At 36.2% G+C, this 25531-nt stretch overlaps 3 protein-coding genes across 4 annotated transcripts; 2 read left to right on the top strand and 1 right to left on the bottom strand.

Moving 5' to 3' along the window:
- Positions 1-654: 654 nt before the first annotated feature.
- Positions 655-11747, top strand: LOC113056375 (proline-rich transmembrane protein 2-like). 2 transcript variants are annotated; one of them, XM_026223128.1, is made up of 5 exons: positions 655-932; positions 1879-2146; positions 7985-8295; positions 8987-9116; positions 10144-11747. In XM_026223128.1, exons 2-5 carry the CDS (start codon positions 1942-1944, stop codon positions 10158-10160), a joined length of 663 nt encoding a protein of 220 aa, XP_026078913.1. In that variant the 5' UTR covers positions 655-932; positions 1879-1941; the 3' UTR covers positions 10161-11747. The 2 variants fall into 2 exon arrangements, with proteins under 2 accessions (XP_026078913.1, XP_026078912.1); XM_026223127.1 differs by having other exon boundaries at positions 656-937.
- Positions 11748-13657: 1910 nt separating this feature from the next.
- LOC113056374 (centrosomal protein of 55 kDa) lies at positions 13658-20034 on the top strand. Its single transcript, XM_026223126.1, has 9 exons — positions 13658-13806; positions 13980-14179; positions 14787-15047; positions 17075-17119; positions 17207-17357; positions 17440-17690; positions 18645-18716; positions 19187-19312; positions 19402-20034. The coding sequence occupies exons 2-9, from the start codon at positions 13994-13996 to the stop codon at positions 19609-19611; spliced, it is 1302 nt and encodes a 433-aa protein (XP_026078911.1). The 5' UTR covers positions 13658-13806; positions 13980-13993; the 3' UTR covers positions 19612-20034.
- A 2919-nt stretch (positions 20035-22953) lies between these two features.
- Positions 22954-24587, bottom strand: LOC113056373 (retinol-binding protein 4-B-like). Its single transcript, XM_026223125.1, has 6 exons — positions 24456-24587; positions 24212-24364; positions 23991-24127; positions 23790-23896; positions 23255-23467; positions 22954-23164 (listed from the first exon to the last, which is right to left on the bottom strand). Exons 2-6 carry the CDS (start codon positions 24344-24346, stop codon positions 23145-23147), a joined length of 612 nt encoding a protein of 203 aa, XP_026078910.1. The 5' UTR covers positions 24347-24364; positions 24456-24587; the 3' UTR covers positions 22954-23144.
- Between the last annotated feature and the right edge of the window lie 944 nt (positions 24588-25531).

The following is a 25531-nucleotide window of genomic DNA, read 5'->3' as shown; positions in this document are numbered from 1 at the left end:
TCAAATTAACTGACTCTGGCACTTTTATGTATCTTGAAAGTTCTGATTGATGTGTGCTAAATTTTGACTCTTAGTGTTTTCACCTGGGGAATTGTGTGCTAATTGAGCTGAAACTATGCTGACTTGAGTGAACAATATTGAATGCTAGTGCTTTCTAAATGACCACATGGTCTAGGCAATGAGAAATGAAGGGATTTGTGTGTAGAGTTTTGCAGTGACTCATCTGACTCATGTGTCAAAACAGGGAATAGTGTTTATAGTTTAGTGAAATAAGTGTGCTTTTTGATAAATGGCGTTATGGTTTTGAAATTTTAGTTTAAAAGCCTGGTTATAGCGTTTAAGCAATCGAGAAAAACTGTAATACTTTCATAAAAAAAAAAAAAGTTTATTACAAAAGGCTTCCAATTATAATTTATTATAAACACTATAATGTAATTAATACTTTCCCCTTAAAAAATTGCTTCTTTCTTTTTCAGTGTAGCCTATCTTAAATTAGTGAGTTTACATTGCAATGTTACATTCTTACTGAGTAATTCTGCTTAAATGTGTCATTTATTTTGTCGAAATGCTTTTTAATTGCACCGTGTATCTATTTAATTTTCATGGGCTATTGCATATAATCAGCCTTCATAATTGTATTTTTGTATATATAAATGGCAGTGTTTTCCAGCGCGTGTAGTGTGCTCGTGTCACGCTGTTGTTGTCTCTCTCCTCCCGTCAGTCAGTGAGTGTGAGGCTGCAGTCAGTGATGATCCCAGCAGCAGACCACACCACAGCAGCGCGCCATTCACGCGGCATTTTTCCTTTGATGTATATTTGAATGTCACACTGGAATATAGAATTTTCTTTCGAATCGGCCGAGCGAGCGTTCATGCAAATGAACTAAAGGCGTACGTGCGACTCTGACCTCACACTGACTGGAATCGCGCGGTGTAAGGTAGCTGTTTATTTATGTGATATATGTATATGTGTGTACCCTATTAATCAACGTCTGAATTATTTTTTTATGTCTGTGGGAGAGACATCCCTTTGTTTTATTAGAAAACAAAACGTTTCCCGACCTGGATAGGTGAATTGTATCCTACCTGTGTTATGGATGCATGAGAAAAAAGAAGAGCTTACAGTGTAAAATACATTGTGTTATTAATCAATCTTCATATTCGTCGTTATAGGGTATCTTATATATGAACTATGGACTAAAATATGTTTAACACCCCGCCCCCCCTCTCCCTCTCTCTCTCTCTCCTCCATATGTCTCCTCTTTTCCCCACGGCTTTGTCTGTTTGCCCTCATGTTTTCAACATATGTTCCTACATACAGTATTTACTGTGACGATTTTACGTTAATTCGTGAGTTTAACTATCTCTTTTAACCTTTATATTAGAAAAACGAAAATAAAGAAAATCAAATAATGTCCTAGCTGAAAATGACCACATTTTCCGGTATTGTCACGGCACATTGGGACGTATTTTACTGACTTGTATAGTTTAATAAATATAGTTTTAACGTTACTAAAATCTATTATTGGAATCTATATGAATTATCCTCCTGTGAAAAGGAATGTTGTAAGATCTATCTCTGTAACTGAGGTCAGTTTCATGACCTACGTGTTAAACAAGCATGCATAAGGCTAATGAACAAACCATTGCTATGATAAAAAAAAAATATATATATATATATATATTTTAACGGAGCAGTTGTTTTGTGTGAAAATACCTCTCTGGGATGCCGAAGTGTGAGGGATATGATGTGTGTGCTGACACTATGATCTGGAGCATGAGTTTGCATCTCATCATGCATTTCTGTGCACTCATCTCCGATGGTAATGAGATTCATCTCCTGTGCACATAAATCTCACTATTTTTCTCCTGTTTGTAGTCACACGGGACACCGTCTGAACATCAACACTGCACTGCCACATTCGCACCCTCCGCCGTCTTTATGGAAACCAAGTACCGTCAGGCATCATTGGGCTCTCTGGTTTGTACCCAGGACGAGGAGCCTGTCACAAACCAGCCGGGGACCACCGGGGTCGGATCGGACTCTTTCCCATGTCTGCGCCCCCTCACTTTCCCCCAGCAGTCCAATGAGGACGTGCGGCGCTCGGGAGAGGTCACCGTTACAGTCAAGGAGAAAGCTGAGAGTGGTAGTTCATCATTTCATCAATAATATGTCATTCTGGGAGGGTTGTGTGAGGGGAAAGGGATACAAATAATTTAAATGAAAGCGTCTGCTCTGTCTCCAGGAAGAAAACACTTTCAGGTCCTGCTGTGCCAGTCACACTCCGGTCATTTGCAAACAGCAATCAGGATAAAGACTTTAAAAATGACATGTAATTAAACGGAGATGATGAGAGAGTGAGTGTTTTTAGAGCTCAAAAACTGCAGCTGAAAAAAAAAATAGACGTAAAATGATTTTAGGAATATTCATATGCTATTATTGAATTTATTAATAATCTGAATTAGCTTATATACACACACACACACACACATATATTATGTTTATATATTACTTGTCTATAGAATGTAGTTGTATTTGTTTATTAATAATTTGAATAAGCTTTTATTTATATATTTTCACCTGTTTGTTTATTATATATGTGTATTATTATTATTTATGTATTATTTTTTCAGTTCAGGTTTAGGACATAGTACTTTTTTAGTTAGGTGCTAAATATTGCTTTATTGTTTTAAGTTTACGTTTGTCAACTTCATTTTATTTTATCTACCTTCATTTACGATAAAGGTAAATAAAGGTAGATTTTTTTTGTAATCTTAACAATAGTGAACCAAATCAATATAAAAATTGACAAATTGTGTTTATTTTCATTTCATCTTCACCTTTATTTCAGCTATTTTTAATAGTGTAAGTTAACAATAACAAAACAGATTCAATATCAAATACCAATTCGATACTGTTTTTAATCCATATTTTAATTTCAATTTAAATGAGTCTTAATTAACAATAACAACTCTGACCCAAATTGATTTCAAACACAAAAGCAGCTGTAAATTCCTGTGTCAGGTCTAGGAGTTTTCTTCATGTTCAGTCTTTAGAGTTTTTTTTTTTTTTTTTAAGTAAAACCGTTTCATTAGACACATATTCAACATACAGATATCTGACAGGTACAGGCAACTACAGCCACTGTAGGAGCGAGTCACTGCGGAGCCACTTAAACCAGAAATAGACAGGCCGAGAATAGAATATCATTAAATCAAACAAACACTAGGTACCAAATCAAAAAGAGCAATTCACTACAGAGGTACATTCTGTCCCCGCATTTTAAATATCTGGGAAATATATTATTATTGCTGAAATCCCTGGTTATTTTCTGATCCTGGTCACACAAAAATATTGAGAATATTAAAATAATAAATATATAATGCATACTTTCAGGATTGAATAAGCAAATAGGTTTAAAAAAGCAAAAATAAAAGCTAAAAGTGAAGATGATTAATTTAGAAAGCACTTCCCAGCAGCACTGCTAGAGGAATAGTTTGCCGCACAGAAAATCTGATCATTGTAAATAATGCACAGGCTCTTCTGAGGGGCATTTCTTTGTTACTCACCACAGAATGACTGAGAGCTGGACAAGCACAGCAGCTCATGACAACTTTGGTGTTTATTGTGCTCGGTGATGCTCTGAGGAGTTCGTTTGAGGTTAAGAGAGGGATTTTTATTTCTCTTCTTTTTACAGTCGCTGAGTGAGTTGTAAATGCTCTTAATTAAATGAAAGTGGTGCATCCTGATTTAAATGGCCAAAGTGGCTTTCTGGCAGGAGGGGCTGAAAGGCATGGCAGAGATTAGTGAATTAATTGCATTGGTGGCTATTTAATCAAAGTTGTTTTAAAGAGCATGCTATCCTGCGTTTCTATCAGCATCACAATTGGAGGAAAACATGGTGAGACAATCAATGATAGCAGACAGCTAAAAATATTATAGTACAATTTGTTTTCTTTTTTGAATATATTTTAAAATGTCATCTATTACTGTGATGCAAAGTTGAATTTCAGCATCATTACTTCAGTCTCCAGTGTCACATGATCCTTCAGAAATTCTATGCTGCACTGATGCTTATAATAATGCTTCTTATTATTAATGTTAAAAACTATTTTTGTTGCTTTATATTTTTGTAGAACTCATCTTATTCATCAATGTTCAAAAGAACAGCATTTATTTGAAACTGAAATCGTATTTAACATTAGAAAGGTCTAATGTAAAAAAAAATGAATGTGTCCTTGCTAAATAAAAGTATGTTTTTTTTTTTGTTTTGTTTTTTTATCTTTCTTTTCCAAACTGTTAAATGGTAGTTTATCCATGGGGTTATATCTCTGCTACAATTTTGAGTGTGAAAGATCATATTCATCGCAAAAAAGAAAGTACTTAGAGTGCACGAAAATAATTTAAAATAAGTTTTTGGGTTTGTGCAGATCTTCTCTTTTGCGCGTGCAACATTTCACTAGCTTGCTCACCTGATGCCAGCCCTCAGTCCTCTCTAAAAGCAGACGGCTCGCTCGCTTAACACAACCCAGAGTTACAATATGCCATAATTCCAGCCAATCAGAGACAAAGCTGCTAAATTATGATTGGCTGCTTTGGCAACCAATAACAACATCCCCTGGATTACTGACAACAGCAGAGGAAAAATACAGTGCGTGCATAATTATTATTCTAGTTGATATTCTGATCACACTTTTTCCAAGCACAATTTACCAGTTGTCTTAATAACTATTCATATTGTATTTACTTATTTATAACTGATATTCAGGTGCTGGTCTTATAATTAGAATATTATCAAAAAGTTTATTTCACTAATTCCATTCAAAAACTGAAACTTTTCTATTATATTCATTCATTACACAAAAACTGATATATTTCAAATGTTTATTTCTTTTAATTTTGATGATTATAACTGACAACTAAGGAAAATCCCAAATTCAGTATCTCAGAAAATTTGAATATTACTTATGACCAATACAAAGAAAGGATTTTTAGAAATCTTGGCCAACTGAAAAGTATGAACGTGAAAAGTATGAGCATGTACAGCACTCAATGATTAGTTGTGGCTCCTTTTGCCTGAATTACTGCAGTTATGCGGCGTGTCATGGAGTCGATCAGTCTGTAGCACTGCTCAGGTGTTATGAGATAGTGGCCTTCAGCTCTTCTGCATTGTTGGGTCTGGCATATCACATCTTCCTCTTCACAATACCCCATAGATTTTCTATGGGGTTAAGGTCAGGCGAGTTTGCTGGCCAATTAGGAACAGGGATACCATGGTCCTTAAACCAGGAACTGGTAGCTTTGGCACTTTGTGCCACTGGGATGACATGGCACACCAAACCATCACTGACTGTGGAAACTTTACACTGGAACTCAAGCAACGTGGATTGTGTGCCTCTCCTCTCTTCCTCCAGACTCTGGGACCCTGATTTCCAAAGGAAATGCTAAATTCACTTTCATCAGAGAACATAACTTTGGACCACTCAGCAGCAGTCCAGTCCTTTTTGTCTTTAGATGCTTCTAACGCTGTCTGTTGTTCAAGAGTGGCTTGACACAAGGAATGCGACAGCTGAAACCCATGTCTTGCATACGTCTGTGTGTAGTGATTCTTGAAGCATTGACTCCAGCTGCAGTCCACTCCCCCACATTTTTGAATGGGTTTTGTTTCACAATCCTCTCCAGGGTGCAGTTATCCCTATTGCTTGTACACTTTTTTCTACCACATCTTTTCCTTCCCTTCGCCCTTCTATTAATGTGCTTGGACACAGAGCTCTGTGAACAGCCAGCCTCTTTTGCAATGACCTTTCGTGTCTTGCCCTCCTTGTGCAAGGTGTCAGTGGTCGTCTTTTGGATGACTGTCAAGTCAGCAGTCTTCCCCATGATTGTGTAGCCTACAGAACTAGACTGAGAAACCATTTAAAGGCTTTGCAGATGTTTTGAGTTAATTAGCTGATTAGAGTGTAGCACCAGGTAGGGGTGGGTGGATCGATCTAAATATCAATAGTATCGATGCCAAAACCGGTATTGGTATCAGATCAATACAATTGTAATTGAATCAATATTTTAATTTAAATATCTCATCTATGTTCATTATACTTTGCTCGTGTCTTCTACCTCTACAATCCTGAACAAACGCTGCTTTCACATCCTGGCCCACTTTGCTACTCCTCCCCCTCCTGCTGCTCTGATGTGATTCGTTGTTGTGTCGTCACATGACTCACTGACACAATGTGCCGAGGATCAGCGAACAGAGTGAGCGAAGCTGATAGCACATTCAGAAGGGGGGCTCAGGGAATGTAATTGCACAGGTATATTTGTTATTTGTTTGTTCTTCAGTAATAATTGTGTGCACTTTATTTCATTTGCTTTTAAAACCAGAAACAAGGGAGATATTTTTTTTATCTTTTTTTTTTTTTTTAAAGGCTGTAAAGAATTCATTCTACAGTGTCTAATAACTAATAATTTTGTGGACTTCAATACATTAATAAAAAATATTGCATAAATAATTGATAATTCATTCACCACAGAAATAATGACATAGACCTACTGCACCTAGACCTTTTTAAGTAAAAAGTATCGTATCGGTATCGGCAATACTGACCCTATATGTATTTGGTATCGGATCGATACCAAATTTTGCAGTATTACCCACCACTGGCACCAGGTGTCTTCAAAATTGAACCTTTTCACAATATTCTAATTTTCTGAGATACTGAATTTGGGATTTTCCTTAGTTGTCAGTTATAATCATCAAAATTAAAAGAAATAAACATTTGAAATATATCAGTCTATGTGTAATGAATGAATATACTATACAAGTTTCACTTTTTGAATGGAATTAGTGAAATAAATCAATTGATAATATTCTAATTATATGACCAGCACCTGTATATATTATTGTTCATTCAAGGCTGGAAGTGAATAATGCCTTATATTTAGGTGTGTATAATTATTAAGCAGATTTATTTTTTTTTACAGATAAAAACTTCGAGATGGACTAAAACTTTACGCCTAAAACTTACAAGAAAAATTCTTCACCTTGTGGTGCTTTCTATAAAGCCTGTAAAAAAAATTAGTCTAAGTATTTTAATACGCTTCAGTATGTGATTCTTATTAATAGGGGTCATTTTTTAGGACTCTTTACCTGACTCCAGGAAGTTTGTAGTTCTGGAAAATGGTGGTGCTGCAGACTAAATGGTTCCTGGTGAATTCACACCTAATTCTTCACCTTAATTCCGAATTCTTTTGCAGTTAACATGCCTCTAACATTTCCTCTGCTATTGTCAGTAATGCAGGGGATGTCTTGATTGGTTGTCAAAGCAACCAACCATAGTTTAGCAGCTTTGTCTCTGATTGGCTGGAATTATGGCGTATTGTAACTCTGGGCTGTGTTGAGCGAGCGAGCCGTCTGCTTTTAGAGAGGACTGAGGGTGGGCATCAGGTGAGCAAGCTAGTGAAATTTTGCACATGCAAATGAGAAGGTCTGCAAACCACCCCCCAAAAAAAATTTAAATGCGAAATTGGTTTTATTACGTATTTTCTTCTTTGCTAGACGAACATTTTCTCCACAAAACTCAGTTCGTGGTCAAAATATAGAGGTATAACCCCATATATATCACAGTTTCCAGAAAAATAAGCAGAAAAATACATCACAACTGTTTTTAACATTGATAGTAATAAGAAATGTTTCAGGAAATCTGTATATTAGAATGATTTCTGAAGGATCATGTTACACTAAAGACTGGAGTAATGATGCTGAAAATTCAGCTTTGACCACAGGAATAAATTACATTTTAAAATATATTCAAATAGAAAACAATTATTTTAAATAATAAAAATATTTCACAATATAACTGTTTTTTTTTTTTAAATACACCAAAAAATAATCCAAACATTTCACTAGTGCTGTGTGAATTCTTTAAGAATGTGTACTTTTGTCACATCATTTAGTTTGCTTACATCCTCTGTTTTTTTGTTTTTTTAGTCGATAGGATTTGTTCTTCCCCAAATGATGTTTCTACCTCCAAACCCACTGTCTCATCTCCTCCTCGCCGGCATCATTCTCTCCCTCACTCTCACCATCCACATGTGGGCCGCACTCGGACGGGCAGCCGCTCCAGCTCCATCGCCTACACAGCGTTCTCCCCACGGCCCTCCATTTCACGTCACTCCAGTATCGCCACCAACCCCCCGATGGACCGCTCCAAACCCAAAGACTACCTCATCCTCGCCATCATCGCCTGCTTCTGCCCTGCCTGGCCAATCAACATCGTGGGATTCGTTTACTCCATCATGGTATGTAATAGTTACATACATTACGTAGTTTTACAAGATTTGTGTCCCTAATATGCTACATTTCAACGTTGTGTTTATATTGTTTTCGTTTTTTTCTTAGATATTTGTTTTAAAAGTTAATATTTTTTAAACACTTAAATGTGTTGATAATATAATTTGACTAAAAATATAAAAATCCAATAACTTCCAGTATTTGTATGTATTTAATATACAAAAACATATTTAGACCCCCCCCCCCATCCAATTAGCAAATATACACATAATTAAAAATACAGTATATGGACATAAAAAAATATATAATTATTTATTAAATATATACTAATAATAATAATATATATTTAGTTATTTATGGTTTTTTTTTGTTTGTTTTTTTTTGAGCACAAGACTTCAAGTGTCAACCCAGTTACCATCAACCCTATTACTTTTCTGGAGGAATAATTATATCCTATTTTATATTACATTTTAATAATTAGATTTACATTCTAACACATTGTAAGTTTAATATAATGTTTAAAATCCTTTTAAAAAGTAAGAATCACTTGCTTCATAGAATGTTTCTTTTGTCTGTGAAGGAACAGAAGTTATTCTTTTTCCTGCAGTAAACCAGACTGAATTGTTCATTGTGTGTTACAGTGGTGAATATGTAAAGTGCTTTAATGGAAGCTCAGATCTCACTGTCATGTTCTGTTAGTCGAGGAACAGTCTGGAGCAGGGGAACATCGACGGAGCGCGGCGTCTGGGTCGCGTGGCCAAGCTGCTCTCTGTGGTCTCTCTAGTGGGAGGAGCCATCATCATCGTAGCATGCGCAGTCAATCTGTCAAGTAAGCCATCTCTAACTATGCTGGATATTTATGCAGAACAAATGATCTGAATCATTACTCTATGCATAGGACATCTAAGTAGGTCAGGAAGCAGAGATTCCTTTGTGGCTGGAGATTGTGCTTTTGAAGTGTTTAAATACTGCTACTTTTTCCCAGTGGACATTCAGCCTTTTCTTCTTATTGTGAGAAAAATGCTCTTCAAAGCTGTGGCTGATTAGAAGACATTTAGATGGACTGCATTTAATGACTTGAATAAATGAAATGCAAATGACTCAGAAATGACCCACTAGATGGATGTAGTGTATGACAGACCAATGTTTTACACTGTTAAATAAATCATTGATGGTAACTAACAGAATCCAGTCTAATCTCTCCCTGATTTAACATCAATGAAACCGCACTCGCAACCCATTTACTTCCATTATGTGACACTTTTCAGAGTGAACAGGGCATTTAATAGTAAAAAGGACAGGACTGGATTTTGTCTGTCTGTTTGTCTATCTATCTATAATTTTTTACATTTCTATTAATCAAAAAATCCTGGGAAAAAATGTATCTGTTTCCAAAAACATCAGGAGACACAACTGTTTTCAACACTGATAATAATAAAAAATGCTAATTGAGCAGCAAATCAGCATATTAGAATGATTAAATTAAAATTTAAATAAATTAAAATGCATTCAAATAGAAAACAGTTATTTTAAATGGTAAAAATATTTCTGAATATTAGCATTTTTAAAAAATCAAATAAATGCTGCCTTTGTGAGCATAAGAGACATATTTCAAAAAATTCAACAAATCTTACCGACCCCAAACGACTGAATGGTAGTGTACATTTTTTAACAGACCAGAGAAAATGAAATTGATTCCTTTAATACAGTTTATCCCAGTATGCAATTCATGATGTTCGGAGTGAGCAGATCTGACTCAAAAATGTAAGATAAATTATATACAAGATAAAGAAATAAGATAATAATGAAACTAGTGTTTTTTTACATCACTAACGTGATTTATCTGTGTTTTTCAGTTCATGTCAAATACTGAGAGCAGTGAGTGTGCCACGGAATCCAGCTTCACATCAGACCACTGACCCGAACACCACGGCCCTTTAGTTTTGCCCCGCTGCTGCTGTGACGATACGCGATCGATAAGCAGAAGACTTCGCTCTCTGAAAGAAACCTTGATCTGCAACATCCTTCAAACAGATGGAACGAGATGCTTCACTGAAATCACACACATCAACGAGAAAAGAGTAAGAGTTTTATTCTCGCGTTCATTCCTCGGCACTTCCTTGGAGTCTCTCACACCTGGACATGAACAAGCCGGCATTGAGGAGAATTGCAGGTCAAGCCAAAGTACTTTTCCTTCTCCAGAAGCAGAAAATGAGCCAAACAGAAATACAGACATGGGTTTGTCCGATTACTCCAACCAGTGCAAATCAACCGCCAGTTGTTCTGAAGATCGTCAAGTGGCTCACATGTGATGAAGAGGATCTCCTCAGTGTGATCACGTCCTGATTCGTTCAGCTTTCAAAACCTCTGAGAACCTGTGAGTAAAGAAGAGAGATATCTTAGTAACAAGAGTTATATTTTTGATTTATTCTCATGTCCTTATATACTCTACACTTTTGAAAAACATTTTTGATTTCTTTTCTGCCATCAGACAGCTGGAGTTTTATATCACGATACTGTTATAATTATTCTTTGTTTTTCATTTAAAAGTGTCAAATGCCAATCAAATCTTTATTTTCCTTGCTCTCTTTTCATTTGCCTTTATCTCAAGAAAATGTGACTGTTCTTGAAAGTTCTGCCTGCAGAAGATGTAGCTAACAACCCTAAAATAATCCACAGCCCTTTTGATAAAGAATTATGCAAGCGCTCACAGGCTAAATGGATTTTCATCACATGGTAAAATAATAGCCTTTCTAAAAACACACTGTGTCTGCTGCAAACCTTTGTATTGAACCGTGTTGGTGGGTTATTTATATACACTGTGTAATCTGAAATATCTGGAGCTAAATGTAGCCAAATCACAACCGAATCTTGCAATATTGTATTAATCAGCCATTGTGTATATGAACCCATCCTGTAGATCCAAACGGGACATTTGACTGCTAATACCGAGTCTATGAGCTTGTATATAAAGAGGAATGTAAATTGATGAGATTTGGGATGTTGGGTTTGTAACGAGGGGCAGTGATGTCATCATTCTCTGGTTGTGAATGGATGAAGCTTTTGTGCATTTCACTTCTGTTTAGATTCGATGATATTGCATATGCTAGACTAGAGAATTGTGATATGTGTAATATATATTTATGGTAGGTCTAGTTGGTTAAATCCATGTAGTTATTTATATCTTTTTTTTTAAAATGGTTTATAATACATTTTATTGTTCTTAATATCTTTTGACTCATGGGTCATTTGACTCATACGTCAGCATTTTTGTTTTTTCAATCCATCCTGATAAAATGATGAAGAGCTCAGATGAATTAAATATTTAGCTAATACAAACATTGTGCACTTATTTTTGCATGCAACCCATCTTTCTCTAATATTTTGATAGTCTTGTAAGCAGCACTCTTTCCCTCTATGTATCCACCGCAGGGAAACCGAATAAAGCATTCAAAATATATGAAACAGCTGTGAGTTCCCTTCGTTGTCTGACTGCTGGATCATTCTTTGTCCTCAGTTATTAGGGGGACTAAGTTTGATTCTTCTGGTGCCAGGGATCCCATCTAACCCCTCTTCAGGAGTGTGAGATATGAGAATTAAACTGGACATACTGAAGACAGCATGGAGAAAACAGTTTATTTCTGTTCCGTTACTTGATCACAGCGGAAAGAGACGGGAGAAGAAGATCACAGAGACTTTGACTATAGATAGATAGAGAACTAGACTATTGGAATGAGTCATATATATAATAAAAGAACAAACAGAAGGTCAGAATAAGAGAAAAAATAAATGATGGCTGCCATTCTCCAGTGAAGCGAACGGTGAAGGGGTGGAATGAGAAAGTCTCCAGGGAAGATGAACAGTAGGCAGCCAGGAGGGAATAGATATTTAATGAGGAACTGCAGTCTACCCTCTAAATCTGCTGCATGCGACAATTACAAACGATCTTACGCTGCTCGAATGTTCTGTACACCAAACTGGATGATGACTGACAGAAGTGTGTGAGCTGCAGTTTCATTTCATCCACTAAGATGCACAGATCACATGTGTTTGTGCTGAAGACTCTGTGTGTGGACTCCCATCATTCAGTATTTATTCATCTGGAAGTCCTGACAGACTCAAGCTCTTTCCATCATCTCTTGCAGAATCCTGGATTAGCTGGATTTCTAGAATGGATGCTGCATTACTAAGCACAAAGGAATACTGCTGCAAGAGTGTGGAGGATTTCTGACCCAAATCTCGAACAAACCCTCTACTACAGTTTACCTACAAGGAGGCCCATGTTGTACTTCTGTAGGGCGAATGTGTGTGTGTGTGTGTGTGTGTGTGTGTGTGTTCTAGTGAGTGATAAACAGCTGCATCAGCCTGCAGTGTCATTAGTGTAGATTACTGCAGTTGAGTGCAGATGCAGCACTAAAACCCAAACATCATCCCCCGCACAGCAGCACCGCTGACCTTGCTGCAAACTTTCACACTCTTCTCATTTGCCAGCATCAGATCAGTGACTCCGAGTGATGAGAAGGTATTCAACACTGCATCTGCCAATGCCCTCAAATATAACTGAGTCATCAAAAACAATCATTTTGCAACTAATTTTATGATGCTTTTAAATGTATAATATAAAACTTGACTTATGTCGTCTATTTCAAAATGTAACTAATACTACATTTTAAAGGTTTGTGGCTAGTGATTTTTTAAAATATATTAATACTTGTATTCAGCAAGGATGCATTCAATTAATTAGAAATTACACTAAAACATGCTAAACATTTCTATTTTACTTTTTTTTTACTTTCTATTCATCAAAGTGTAAATTTTCTGCTAAATAAATAAATAAAATTATTATAATGAATGAATAAATTAATGCATTTAGCACAAATGTTTTCAAGAAATGTTTCTGGAGCACCAAATCAGTATATTAGAATGATTTCTGAAGGATCATGTGACACTAAATGTGACTGGAGTAATGACACAAGCTTTCAGCTTTGATCACAGAAAAAAATAAATAAATCAATTAATTAATTAATTAAATAAAATTATATATATAGTTATTTTAAATTGCAATACTATTTTACAACATTACAGGGTTTTGATCAAATTAATGCAGCCTTGGTGAGACAAAAAAAATAAAATAAAATTCATACGTATACAATTATTCCACATTTTTGACAGGTAGTGCACATATGCAGGGTTATTGTTGTCTTATTTAGTAGCATATGGTTACTTTTACTGTTTGTATACACTGTGGATTACATTACAGATTTTTATTATTATGCAAAGTTTTACATTACACATTAGTTTAGTTTTAGACAGCATCATCACACCTTGCCTGCGAGAGATTTCTTCTCGCTCGAGTCGTTACAGAATCTCAGCGCGCAATCTGTCTTTACGCGAGTCCCGGATATGACGCAGGACGCGCCGTATTTAAACTTGTTTTCATTATCACGGAAGTGAAACAGAACCGTTTCCACAGACTGATGCTGATATATTTCTACTACAATTAAGCACGCATTCTTGTCGTAAGTAAATCGTTGATTTAGATTAATTTGTATAACACTCTTAAACAGGACGTTCGCTTTTTAGTATTTCTAATATCCGTGCTGTGCTTTTTAGATGAAAGTTGGTTTCGATTTTGTAATGGTGAGTTTTGTACCATTATTCAAAAAAAGAAAAAAAATATTTTTATGCCCAGACATCAGTCCAGACATGGCGGCGAAGGGGGCCAAGGAGACTATCGCAAATAAACTGGGCTTTAAAAGCAGCAGCTCAAAATCAGTGGAGATGGAGATCGAGAGACTGAAGAGAGAGAACCAGCAGCTGAAGAAGAGTCTGGAGGACACGAAGAGACATCAAAACACACAACCAGACTCAGACAAAGCCAAGCTCCTGGAGGTGAAGTCATGCCCTCATACCAATAATCTGAAGGGGCTTTGTTTAGCCTGTTAACTGTCACTGACCTTTACTTTGAAATAGTGATGCATAGCTGAAATCATGAAACATCAGTAAAAAAAAATATTTGTTCAATTGAATGGAGAGTGTTCAAAAGATAACATCCATTGTATTTTTTGAGAAAAAAAGGTCTAAAAGTGTTTTGAATATGTAGAAAAACAATAGATTAGAACAATAGAACTACAACGCAAGTCCAGGGTTCTCATAGCATGTTTATTTGGGTTGAATTGAAATCAAATACTGCCATACTGACCCTTAATACGTCTGCTTGTGATGTATACTTCATAAATATTGAGAAAACTATGGAAAAACATGTTTCACGTCACTCAAACCATTTTATGCAAATGCAAGCGCCCTTAAATGGTCACTAATGGGCCATCTAGTGGAGAAGCTTGGTACTGCACCCAATAAAATCTCACTGAAAGCTCATTTTTTGAGATATCACCCTCATATTTGGAACATAACTTGTTCAGAATTTTGGTTTTGGGTTTTCTAGCAGTTTTAGTACTATAAAGCTATTTTTAATTTCTTCGACTCTGTGGTGTGGCAGAGGATCGTGTCTCTGGAGACGCTGAGGGAGAGGAGCTCGCAGCAGCTGCTGGAGAAGGAGAAGGAGATCTCAGGTCTCAGACAGCAGTTGCGAGCTGATCACGGAGACGTGGTGTCTTCACTGCACAGCCAGCTGCAGCAGAAACAACATGAGGCTGAACAAAGAGAGAGACAGCTCCAGGATCTCTCAAAGGAGACCCAAGACCTGAAAAACAAGTACTGTGCCGTTTCTGAGAGATGTGACATGCTTGAGAAACAAAAGGTAGGGGAGTCGACTTCTGAACCGGCTTCATGTGGATTTCATTCATTTTATTTACAAATGTACCGTGAAACATGTTAAGCTTACAATGTATTGAATAATTTAAGGTGGAATAATTGTGATTTTTAAAATATAAAAAAAAAAATCTCTTCTGTTCACCAAGGCTGCATTAATTTGATCCAGAATACAGTTATATATTGAAATATTATTACAGTTATTATTACTGTTTTCTTTTTGAATTGATTTAAATTTGGGATTTATTCCTGTGATGCAAAGCTGAATTTTCAGCATCATTACTCCAGTTTTCAGTGTCACATGATCCTGCAGAAATTATTCTAATATGGGGATTTGTAGCTTGAGAAAAATTAACATAATGTTGAAAAGAGTTGCGCTGCTTCATATTTTTGTGGAAATCACAATTTGCTACCATTCAAAAGTTCAGTGTAAGTATAATTAAACAGAAAATATTAATATATACATACACATGTACATAATTTTATTTTTGTACAATTGTATACAAGTTACAAAAAAATTCTATTTCAGATAAATACTGTTGTTTTGAGATTTCTGTTCATCACAGAACAGTGACGTTTCCTAAAAAAATAAAATAAATTAAGCAACATTGATAATAATAAGAACTATTATTAATTAGGGATGCACCGAAATTTCGGCCACCGAAAATTTTTGTTCTTAGGCTACTAAGATATATATATACTACTATATATACACACACACACACACACACAAACATATATACATACATAATATCAGATTGTAGCCATATTTATGCTAGATTTTCTGCTAGATTTCTGCTTTAATTTGATAAAAATGTTTATTTATACCCTGGCCCTATTTAAATACACTCTCTCAAATATTTCTCAAATGTCAGGCAGATGACAAGCTCAACTGCTCAACAGCTAGATGGTTATCTGTCTGAAGTCCCCATCCCCAGAAGTGATAACAGTCTTGCCTACTGGAGAAGTAATGCACTTTCTAGTCCTACATAGAAAAATTTCAAATGCACTTCACCTAAATGCACTTTGTTTTTATGAGAGAACTGTTCATTTTAAAACCTTTCTGCAGGCCAGTAGGCCTGTACATTATTATTAAATATACACATGAGTGGGATACATTTTTAGTTTGAATTTTATTTTATACTGTGCATTGTTGCAATGTGCTTAATAAATATTTGCATCATTTGTAATTATTTATTTTTATGTTTTTTTTTTAAAATAAGTTATGTAATTGTAATTATCTTTGAAACTTTAATATTAATTTATGCAATTGCAATGTCTTAATTTTAGTAAAGTTAGTACACGGTCATAGCAATAAATGCAATGGTAATAATAATGGGCATAATTTCTTTCGGTGTTTCGGTTTTGGTTTTCGGCCTTGGTTTACTCTTTTTCGGTTTTCGGTTTCGGCCAAGAATTTTCATTTCGGTGCATCCCTATTATTAATAATTAAGCACAGAATCAACTTTTCCATCACAGGAATACATTATATTTTAATCATTTAAAAATACAAAACAGTTCTTTTAAATTGGAGTAATATTACACACTATCTATACACACTTATCTATAAACACACGCAAATGCACACACATACATTCTTGGATTTGCCTTCTCTAAATTCTGTTATGTGCATCTTGTGGGCTTATTAATATGAGCAGATCTTATGTAACTTTCTGTCATTTAGCATAAGGATTTTCCAGGTAAATGAAGACGTGGTCAGGTTCACACTAGATGGCACTATTTCATCAATCAACTAGTTTCTTCTTACCTGAAGTCACCTAGTGCTGAGGGAATACTTTATAATGAAATAATATTATTAAGAATATAATATTTGAACTACAGTTTATTGCTACTTAAATATTATACTCATGATACTAAGATGTTAATAAGATCTAAACGGTTTTATCTTTCCTACTTCTCATTTATGAGATGCTTCTTTGCTATTGAATGTATCCAGTGGTTTGATCATTTATGCAGTGTTTCTTTTGACCTGTATGTGTCATTGGTCTCTGACAGGTGCCGTCTGGTGAGCTTGCGGTGCTTCAGGAGCAGCTGCGAGACGTGAGTTCACATCTCTAGAGTTCAGAGAAGTGCTTTCTTCCAGACTCATGTGTTGTCTGTCGTTCCTCTCTCTGTCTTTGAGCCCAGGCCCTGGAGAAGAACCATAACTGGCTTGTGTATGACCAGCAGCGAGAGGCCTACGTTCAGGGCGTTTTGGCCAGGACCAAAGAGTTAGAGACGCAGTTAAATGAAGCAAATCAAGCACTCCAGCAACAGCACAAAGAAGCCAATTCAGATGGTAAAGTGTGAAGAGAAAATACTCCAAATGGCCATGTAGGGTCTGTGTAATCCAGTAAGATTCTCTCTTCTTGTCTCTTCAGGTCTGTCCGGGCAGGTGGCTCAGCATGAACTTGAGGCCGAACGCGCCCGAGTCACCCAGATCCAGACAGAACTGGAGGATCTGAGAGGAAGGTATGAGGAGAGGAGCAGGGAAGCGGTTCAGGCGCGGGAGGAGAGGAAGCGCGAGCAGGAGGCTCTGCAGGAGGAGAGGAAGTGTTCATCAGAGCGAAGCGCTCGACTGCAGAGAGAGCTGGAGGAGGAGAGGAGGAGGGTGGCCGAACTACTCATGCAGGTACAGATGGGAATCATTCTCTGTTTAATGCAAATTTCTTACTTTTGTATTTTTGTCTTATTTTCAGATACAAAAACTCAATTTTTTGAAAGCAAGATGCATTTACTTAAAGGGATACTCCACCCCAAAATGCATTTTGGAGAAGCATTGTCAGAATAGTCCATCTGCCATCAGGGGTTCAACTGTAACGTTACGAAGCGGCGAGAATACTTTTTGTTCACGAAGAAGAAAAAAAAAACGACTTTATTCAACAATTCATCTCTTCTGTGTCACTCTGCGTCAGTGTAGCACCAATTTTGAAAGAGACAATATAACGTACGCTGCCTGCGTTCAGCTCATATTCTTTATAAAAACACTACAGTAATGTGGGGTAGGGATGGGCGATATATCGCATGCGATTGTCACGCGCATTTCGTCAGTAAAGCCGGTTCCCTGATTAGCGGTAAAACACCATCACCTGCTTTCAAATGGAGCGCCATTCAATAGACAGAGCAGTAGATCACTGACAAGCTACGCAATATCGCGTTCATTATCGAAGGCGATTCATCTACTGCTCTGTCTATTAAATGGCGCTCCATTTGAAAGCAGGTGATGGCAATTTACCAGGGAACCGGCTTTACTGACGAAATGTGCATGACAATCGCATGCGATATATATCGCCCGTCCCTAATGTGAGGAGAGACAGTTCTCGTTGCTTCCTAGCGTTCCGGTTGAACCACTGATAGCAGATGGACTATCTGAGTTGATAGTTGATTGTAGATGCGTGTAACTTTTTTTTCTGTTGGAATCACTTTCTGGCCTACAATGTTTTCAGGAAACACAGCCCTGTCTGATATATTGTTTTATAACTACTCATTTAATTTGAAGCAACTTATTTGTGAATAAACAATATCTTCCAAAAAAAGAAATAAATAAAAGTCTATTTTAAAAGCTAAAAGTTTTCTGTTTTGAAAGGTGAATCTACTGCAGAAATCCCTGATGACTCAGCAGGAGGAGCAGAAAAGAATGGCTATTTTGGAACAACAGGTATCTGAATCCTCCTTCAATACCAGCTTTAACAGTAGAGCCGTCAATGAAACATCCAGCATGCTTTGTGATTTCATTCCTGGCTTAAATGATATGATATACTTTGTTTTATTTTTATAGTGTGTATGTGTGACTGAAAAAAAATGATGCAATTCAGTCCGTAATCTGTTTTGAGCATAGTATTAATATACTTAAAAAAAAAAGTGAAAAAAATTATAAATATTTGAAAATGTTGTCCACCAAATTAAGGTCATATGGTGCAACCAACTTATTAAAAAAATACAATTGCATTTATTATTGTATAAGCAAATATTATTATTTTTATTAATGGTCAACCACACTGCATGACCTTTTCTTTTTTTTCCTTTCTGTTTTTTAAGGTTTTGCTGAAAAAAAAAAAACAATAATAATTTTTTTTATTTTAAACTAAAACCTTAACACCCGTTTTGTATGCCACTGACTGTCATTAGATCCAGTTGTCGGCCAGAGAATCTGAAAATGAAAAACTGGACCGTCAGACTCTACAGCACCAGCTGCATAAAGTTCTGAAAGAGCTTCGTAAAGCCAGAGACCAGATTACACGCCTGGAGTCTGCCGTGAGTTCTGAGATGTGTCCTGAAATGATCGTTGACGTGTCCGTCATATTCTTGCGTAATAATGTGCCTTTTTTGACCTTGTGTCTCAGAAACAGCAGAGAGAGTCTCGTTTCTCTGAGCCCAGCTCCTGTAACAGGATGGATTTTGAGAGACTGACTATTCAAGATCAAACCAAGTCTCCATCTAAAGTCCATAACTTACTAGATGAGAGTTTGCTGGAGTGTCCAAACTGTGGAGCTTCCTACCGCACCAGCCAGCACCGAGAGCTGCTCGCCCACCTCGACTACTGCTTCCGCTGAAACGCACATCTCAGGATGTAGGAGGATTTTATTATAGTCACCATTGCAAAGAATTGTTTCAGTATTTTATATCCACAAGGATTTTATGACTGTTTTTAAGAATAGTGTCAAATTTGATTTTTATTTTTTAAAAGGAATATTCTTTTGAATTTTTTTTACAAAAGTATCAGTTTACGTGGGGTTAATTTAAAAATATTTTAATTTATGGACTCAGATGTACATGTTATTTTCTTAGTTCTCTTTTGGTGATAAGGTTGATCTTTTATATGCAGTTTTCTTTTTTTTTTATACGTGCAATTTAAAAAAAAACTATATTTAGCATATAACTTTTTTTTTTTTTCAATCAGTGTTGTAAAATTATTTACAGAGTCTTTCACTGAACTGTGCACTCCACGTATATATGAATAAAGGACAAAGACTGTGGTTTGTTTCCTAGTTTCCCCTTGTGTCCTCGTGGTACCTCTGAAGTGTTAGATCAGATGTCTGGGAGCCACTCTTTAGCTTCCATCAGTCCTGACTTTGCAAACCAAATCTGTCTTGAAATAGACTGTGTGTAAATCCTGCATTAAACTATTTAAAGATGGGATTAGGTGAAGCACCGTAGCCGGAGGAGAATGGGTCTAATTCCAGGGAAGTGCCATGCATTAACTGCCAGGTAAGAAATATAAGAAAAACTGGACAAGATGTACAAATAAATGTATAGAATTCTGCCTAATATCCTACTCCGGTTATTTAAACTTTCAGTCAACATATTTACATAACCTACATAATAAATATTTGTTTTATTTTTAAGATATATCGTGAACATTTGCATTTGCAATGAAATATTTAATATAAGATGCCCTCCACTAATTTTGGCATCCTTAGTAAATATGAGCAAATGCGACTGTGGAAATAAATCTGCATCATTTATCTGTTTGATCAAACAATTCACATTCTAACTATTCATTGAAGTAAAACATTTGAAAGTGAAGAAATAAATGTTTTTCTCCAATGCATGTTGGCCACGCCCCCAGAAATTCTCCTAAGTCAAATATCTCTGAAATATATTCCCATTCATATTTACATTTTCTTATTTTCAGCACACTGAGGTGACTAGGAGCATGAAATTATCATTAGGATTATAAGTATGAGGAACACAAAGTCCAAATTCCTTTAATCATCCATCACAAAGTGTAAAACCAAATAATATAGTTCTGTGCAGAACAAGATTGCTGTGCGTCATAAAATCAAAAGTAGCTGAAGGAAAATTGCTCTAAAGCATTGAAAATCTCCATTTCCACCACTAGGGCAATAATTAAGAGGATCCAATTAACTAAGATGTTACAAATCTGCCTGGAAGAAGATGTGTGCCTATGTCGTCCTAATGCATACTGAGGAGAATTTGAGTGGCCAAAGATTAGTTGAGTCTTGGGACTTGGGACTGTACTCAATACTTGGTAAGGTCTCCTTTTGCTTTAATTACTGCCTCAATTCAGCGGGGCATGGAGTTGATCAGTTTGTGGCACTGCTGAGGTGGTCTGGAAGCCCAGGTTTCTTTGACAGTGACCTTCAGCTCATCTGCATTGTCTGGTCTCTTGTTTCTCATTTGCCTCTTGACAATAGCCAATAGATTCTCGATGGGGATCAGGTCTGGTGAGTTTACTGGCCAGTCAAGCACACCAACACCATGGTCATTTAACCAACTTTTGGTGCTTTTGGCAGTGTGGGCAGGTGCCAAATCCTGCTGGAAAATGAAATCAGCATCTTCAGAAAGCTGCTCAGCAGAAAGAAGCATGAAGTGCTCTTAACACTTAACACTGGACTTCAAGCAACTTGGGCTATGAGCTTCTCCACCCTTCCTCCAGACTCTAGGACCTTGGTTTCCAAATGAAATACAAAACTTGCTCTCATCTGAAAAAAAAATTACTTTGGACTACTGGGCAACCGTCCAGTTCTTATTCTTCTTAGCCCATAAGTAACTTCTGACGTTGTCTATGGTTCAGCAAATTCCTCGACACGTCTGTGTGTGGTGGCTCTTGATGCCTTGACTCCAGCCTCAGTCCATTTCTTGTGAAGTTCTCTAAAATTCTTGAATCCAGTTTGCTTGACAATCCTCATAAGGCTGCGGTTCTCTCGGTTGGTTGTGCATCTTTTTCTTCCACACTTTTTCGTATCACTCAACTTTCTGTTAATATGCTTGGATACAGCACTCTGTGAACAGCCAGTTTATTGGCAATGCATTTTTGTGACTTACACTCCTTGTGAAGATTGCCGATGATTGTCAGAGACTATTCTGAAGGCTCAGGAAACCTTTGCTGGTGTTTTGAGTTGATTAGCTGATTGGCATGTCATCATATTCTAATTTGTTGAGATTTGGTGGGTTTTTGTTACGTATGAGCCAAAATCATCACAATTAAAAGAACCAAAGACTTAAACTACTTTGAATTTTATGTCATTTTTGAATGAAAGATCAAAGGGATAAACGATGGATATTTATTTTCATAGCCACCTTTGCTCATATCTATCAAGGGTGCCAATATTAGTCGAGGGTGTTTTATATCTATATGAAACATTTAAATGTTACAATTCTATAATATATTTTTTTAATAATATTTAAATATGATTTCATATTTATATTTATAGTATACATTATATTTGCTGTAATTTTTCTCTAACTTGTTTAACCTATTTAATATTATAGTGTGATTTTATAGTGATATAAATCTTAACATAAAAAATTCCTAAAACATATATTAAACATGTATGGATCACTGTGTCGTGACATTTCTAATTAGAATGCAAATCAAGCATCTTGGAGTCTGTCTCAGTTTGTTCTGTTTCTTCGTGTTATTCCAGACAGACTGATGATTGTGAGATCAGATCTCTGAGTGGAGCACTGGCTGTGTAAACAAACATCTCACTGAATTATTACAATTAATAGCAAAAATAATGTTTGGAAATGTAAACTGATATTTCCAACAGACACGCTACAGCAAAATAAATAAAAATAACTTACTTAAAAAGATTGTTAGTGAAAATACTTGTGACCTAAGACTTTTGCACAGTACTGTATATATATTAAGATTTATGTGCATCTCAGCCTATTTACTTTATTTCTAATACATGAATGTGGTTATTTCCTCATGCTCATTCTGGTCTATAAGTGTCCTGACAGTTGTATCATGACTCTGTATCATGGTCCAAGTTGCACAACAATTTTGTTATCAGCTCTGTAAACAAAAAGCACTGATTTACCACAGTTCTGTTTGTAGTGTAGAGTCCGAACAAACCTGTGATAAAACTTTGCCGACAGTGAGTTTACAAGCATTGATTACTGAATTCATTGTTATTTTTTTTAAGTTTATTTGAAAAAAAAAAGGTTAAACCATGCACTTTTTATGCATTTTTTTATTAAACATCTTCCTTTGCTTAGTGCAAAATTATTATGCATTCTCTTTTTAAAGTATTAGGCATATTGTCTGTATTTACATATCAGTTAGAAATATATAATGTCAGATTACATCCTCAGAAGCTCTTTGTGAAGCGGTGGTTTAGGCAGTGTCACAGAAACCTGCACAGTCAAAAAAACAAAAACACATCAGCAAATTTAGAACTTATGAGTGAACTAATAATTATAATTCACGAGGCTCAACCATCTTACCAGTGTGTGCAACACGTCTGTATTTGCCCAGGAAGCAGATCTCCTGTTTCTTCTCAGTCACAATCCTCTGGTCTTCAGGCCTGAGGCCCTCACGATATCGGGAGAAGATGAAGGAATAACCGTCCAAGCAGGTTCCATCCATATCGAGCTCTCTGCAGGAGTAGTGGATGGCGTAGTTATCATAGTCAGTGTCAATGATCCAGTGGTCATCATCTGTGGAACGGTCAGACACAGGTCAGGAGCAGATGAGTTGTCAGGTTTTACCCAACATACCATTTACTCACATTTTACAAACTAGATTTAATAAGAAACCAGGCTTACAAGCCGATTACATTTTAGGAGTCAAAAAATGTATTATATATTAAATAAATGTATTAAAATTTATGTTATAAAAAATTAAGTATAATAAAAAATAAAATAAAAATTCATAGTTTTTTGATAGATTATATTTTTATTATATTATATAACTTTTTATGTAACAATATACATAATAATATATCAAAAAATAAAAAAATAATGATAAATCTACACTTACATCCAGACTGGAGATATGCTGCGGCTCCCCAGTATTTCATCTTGAACTTAGCGGGGTCAATGGTATCTTCAAAAGTGCCAAACATGTTGGCGCACATCTCCCAGTTGCTGAAGTGTAAAACAGCAGGTGTAAATAGAACCATTTCTATTGCCTAAGTGCAATTTTTGCACAACAACAGCATAAAATGCCATTTAAACTCACTTGAGAATGATGACTCTACCAGTGGCGGTGGCTGTCATGGTTCCATCCTCCTCCACTTTGAAATGGGCGACAATATTATCAAGAAGGAAAAGACCAACAGGGTCTTTCTTGGCCACGGCATACCATGTTCCTTGATACTGCAATGTCAGTGGAGATAAGTATGAGAAAGGAAGCTAAAAAATCAACATATGGATTGAAAAAAAAATACTAGTAAAACTTACCCTCATCCTGTCAAAGTCCTGTTTGACAGTGATGTTGCTCACCAGACAGTCGTGTTGGACAGTGCTGTTGCTCACCAGATAGTCCTGCGCCCAGCATGTCGCCAGGACACAGAGAGCTATGCAGAGCCTGAGCATGCTGCTTCTGTGCTTGAGCTGTGAAAGATGAGTACAAAGTTTATGAAAAGACCAAAAAATACATTACTTCGGTGTCCTTTAAACAAATCCTAATGCTCAAGGTGCGTACCTTGATCAGAGTATCTGAAGTGTATCTGTAGTGCTGCAGCTGGATTCCTGTGAGGTGCTTTTATACAGGGACGCTTTTCTGAGGTTATTTCATAATCCCTCTCAAAGACCCAAAATTCAGTCTCCACCATCTCTGTCATTGGACAAATGTTTTTACATAACAGATGCGTTTCATGTAGGGAACACGGCAGTGTTGACCTTTGCTCTACACCAAAATTGTTTTTCTCTAGGTTGAAGCTGAATTGCACAAGAGCATAAACACTGCAACTCCTGAAGCCTGTTCAAGAGGGAACATTTCTGTTCGGTGAATGTAGAAAATGTTTTATATACCCGAAAATTTTTTCAAAAGGGGGTTTTCAAAGCAATAGTATAGAAGAACCATTTTTCAAAGAACCTTTCAGTGAGCAGTTCTTAAAAGAACCATTTTTTCTTAGTGTTAAAAATATTTAAATAATATAAATAACTCTTTTAATACTATAAATAACTTTATGTACAATGCAAAGTTTCCGTGGAAGTTAAAGATAGCTCAGAAGAAGTCTATGTGGCAACAGAAACTATCAGCTCTCTTTTCTAGCACTTTAGACACGGTTGCTCCTTAGCTTTTAAAGAAGATTAAGAACAGTCCAATGCCATGGTGTAATGAGCACAGTCACACCCTAAAAAAAGAGAAGCCTGGAGAAAAAAGGAGCACAGCTGGAAGGAAACAAATCTAGAGGAATTTCATATTGCATGGAAGGATAGTGTTTCTTCCTACAGAAATGCTATACAAAACTGCTAGATCTGCTTACTTTTATAATCTTTTAGAAGAAAACAAACAACCCTGGGTATTTATTTGATACAGTGGCTAAATTAACATGAAATAGAGCTTTAATAGGTTCAGACATTTCACAACAGCACAGCAGCAATGACTTTATTAAAGTCTTACATGATTGCAACAATCTGAGAGAAAATTATAACAGTAAAACCATCTACAGATTGCATCAGACACCCCTGAGGAATAATTCCATGCATTCTTTGTTACAGGACAGGAAGGGTTGGGATTTTTTGAAATCTCTTTGCCTTAGGCTTCACTTTTGT

Source organism: Carassius auratus, chromosome 37, assembly GCF_003368295.1.
Source record: "Carassius auratus strain Wakin chromosome 37, ASM336829v1, whole genome shotgun sequence".
In the NCBI taxonomy this organism is placed as follows: domain Eukaryota; kingdom Metazoa; phylum Chordata; class Actinopteri; order Cypriniformes; family Cyprinidae; genus Carassius; species Carassius auratus.
Note: the sequence above shows the minus strand (reverse complement) of the source record. Positions and strands in the feature narration are given on the sequence as shown.

What these genes read in the sequence shown, in the direction of transcription:
- LOC113056375 (XM_026223128.1), top strand. Translation starts at nt 1,942, where the DNA reads ATGGAAACCAAGTACCGTCAGGCATCATTGGGCTCTCTGGTTTGTACC. An exon ending in CAAGGAGAAAGCTGAGAGTG is followed by an intron (nt 2,147 to 7,984) that starts GTAGTTCATCAT and finishes TTGTTTTTTTAG; the next exon opens with TCGATAGGATTTGTTCTTCC. An exon ending in GATTCGTTTACTCCATCATG is followed by an intron (nt 8,296 to 8,986) that starts GTATGTAATAGT and finishes ATGTTCTGTTAG; the next exon opens with TCGAGGAACAGTCTGGAGCA.
- LOC113056374 (XM_026223126.1), top strand. Translation starts at nt 13,994, where the DNA reads ATGGCGGCGAAGGGGGCCAAGGAGACTATCGCAAATAAACTGGGCTTT. An exon ending in ACAAAGCCAAGCTCCTGGAG is followed by an intron (nt 14,180 to 14,786) that starts GTGAAGTCATGC and finishes GTGGTGTGGCAG; the next exon opens with AGGATCGTGTCTCTGGAGAC. An exon ending in TGGCCGAACTACTCATGCAG is followed by an intron (nt 17,691 to 18,644) that starts GTACAGATGGGA and finishes CTGTTTTGAAAG; the next exon opens with GTGAATCTACTGCAGAAATC.
- LOC113056373 (XM_026223125.1), bottom strand. Translation starts at nt 24,346, where the DNA reads ATGCTCAGGCTCTGCATAGCTCTCTGTGTCCTGGCGACATGCTGGGCG. An exon ending in AGGACTTTGACAGGATGAGG is followed by an intron (nt 24,128 to 24,211) that starts GTAAGTTTTACT and finishes CTGACATTGCAG; the next exon opens with TATCAAGGAACATGGTATGC. An exon ending in AGCATATCTCCAGTCTGGAT is followed by an intron (nt 23,468 to 23,789) that starts GTAAGTGTAGAT and finishes ACCGTTCCACAG; the next exon opens with ATGATGACCACTGGATCATT.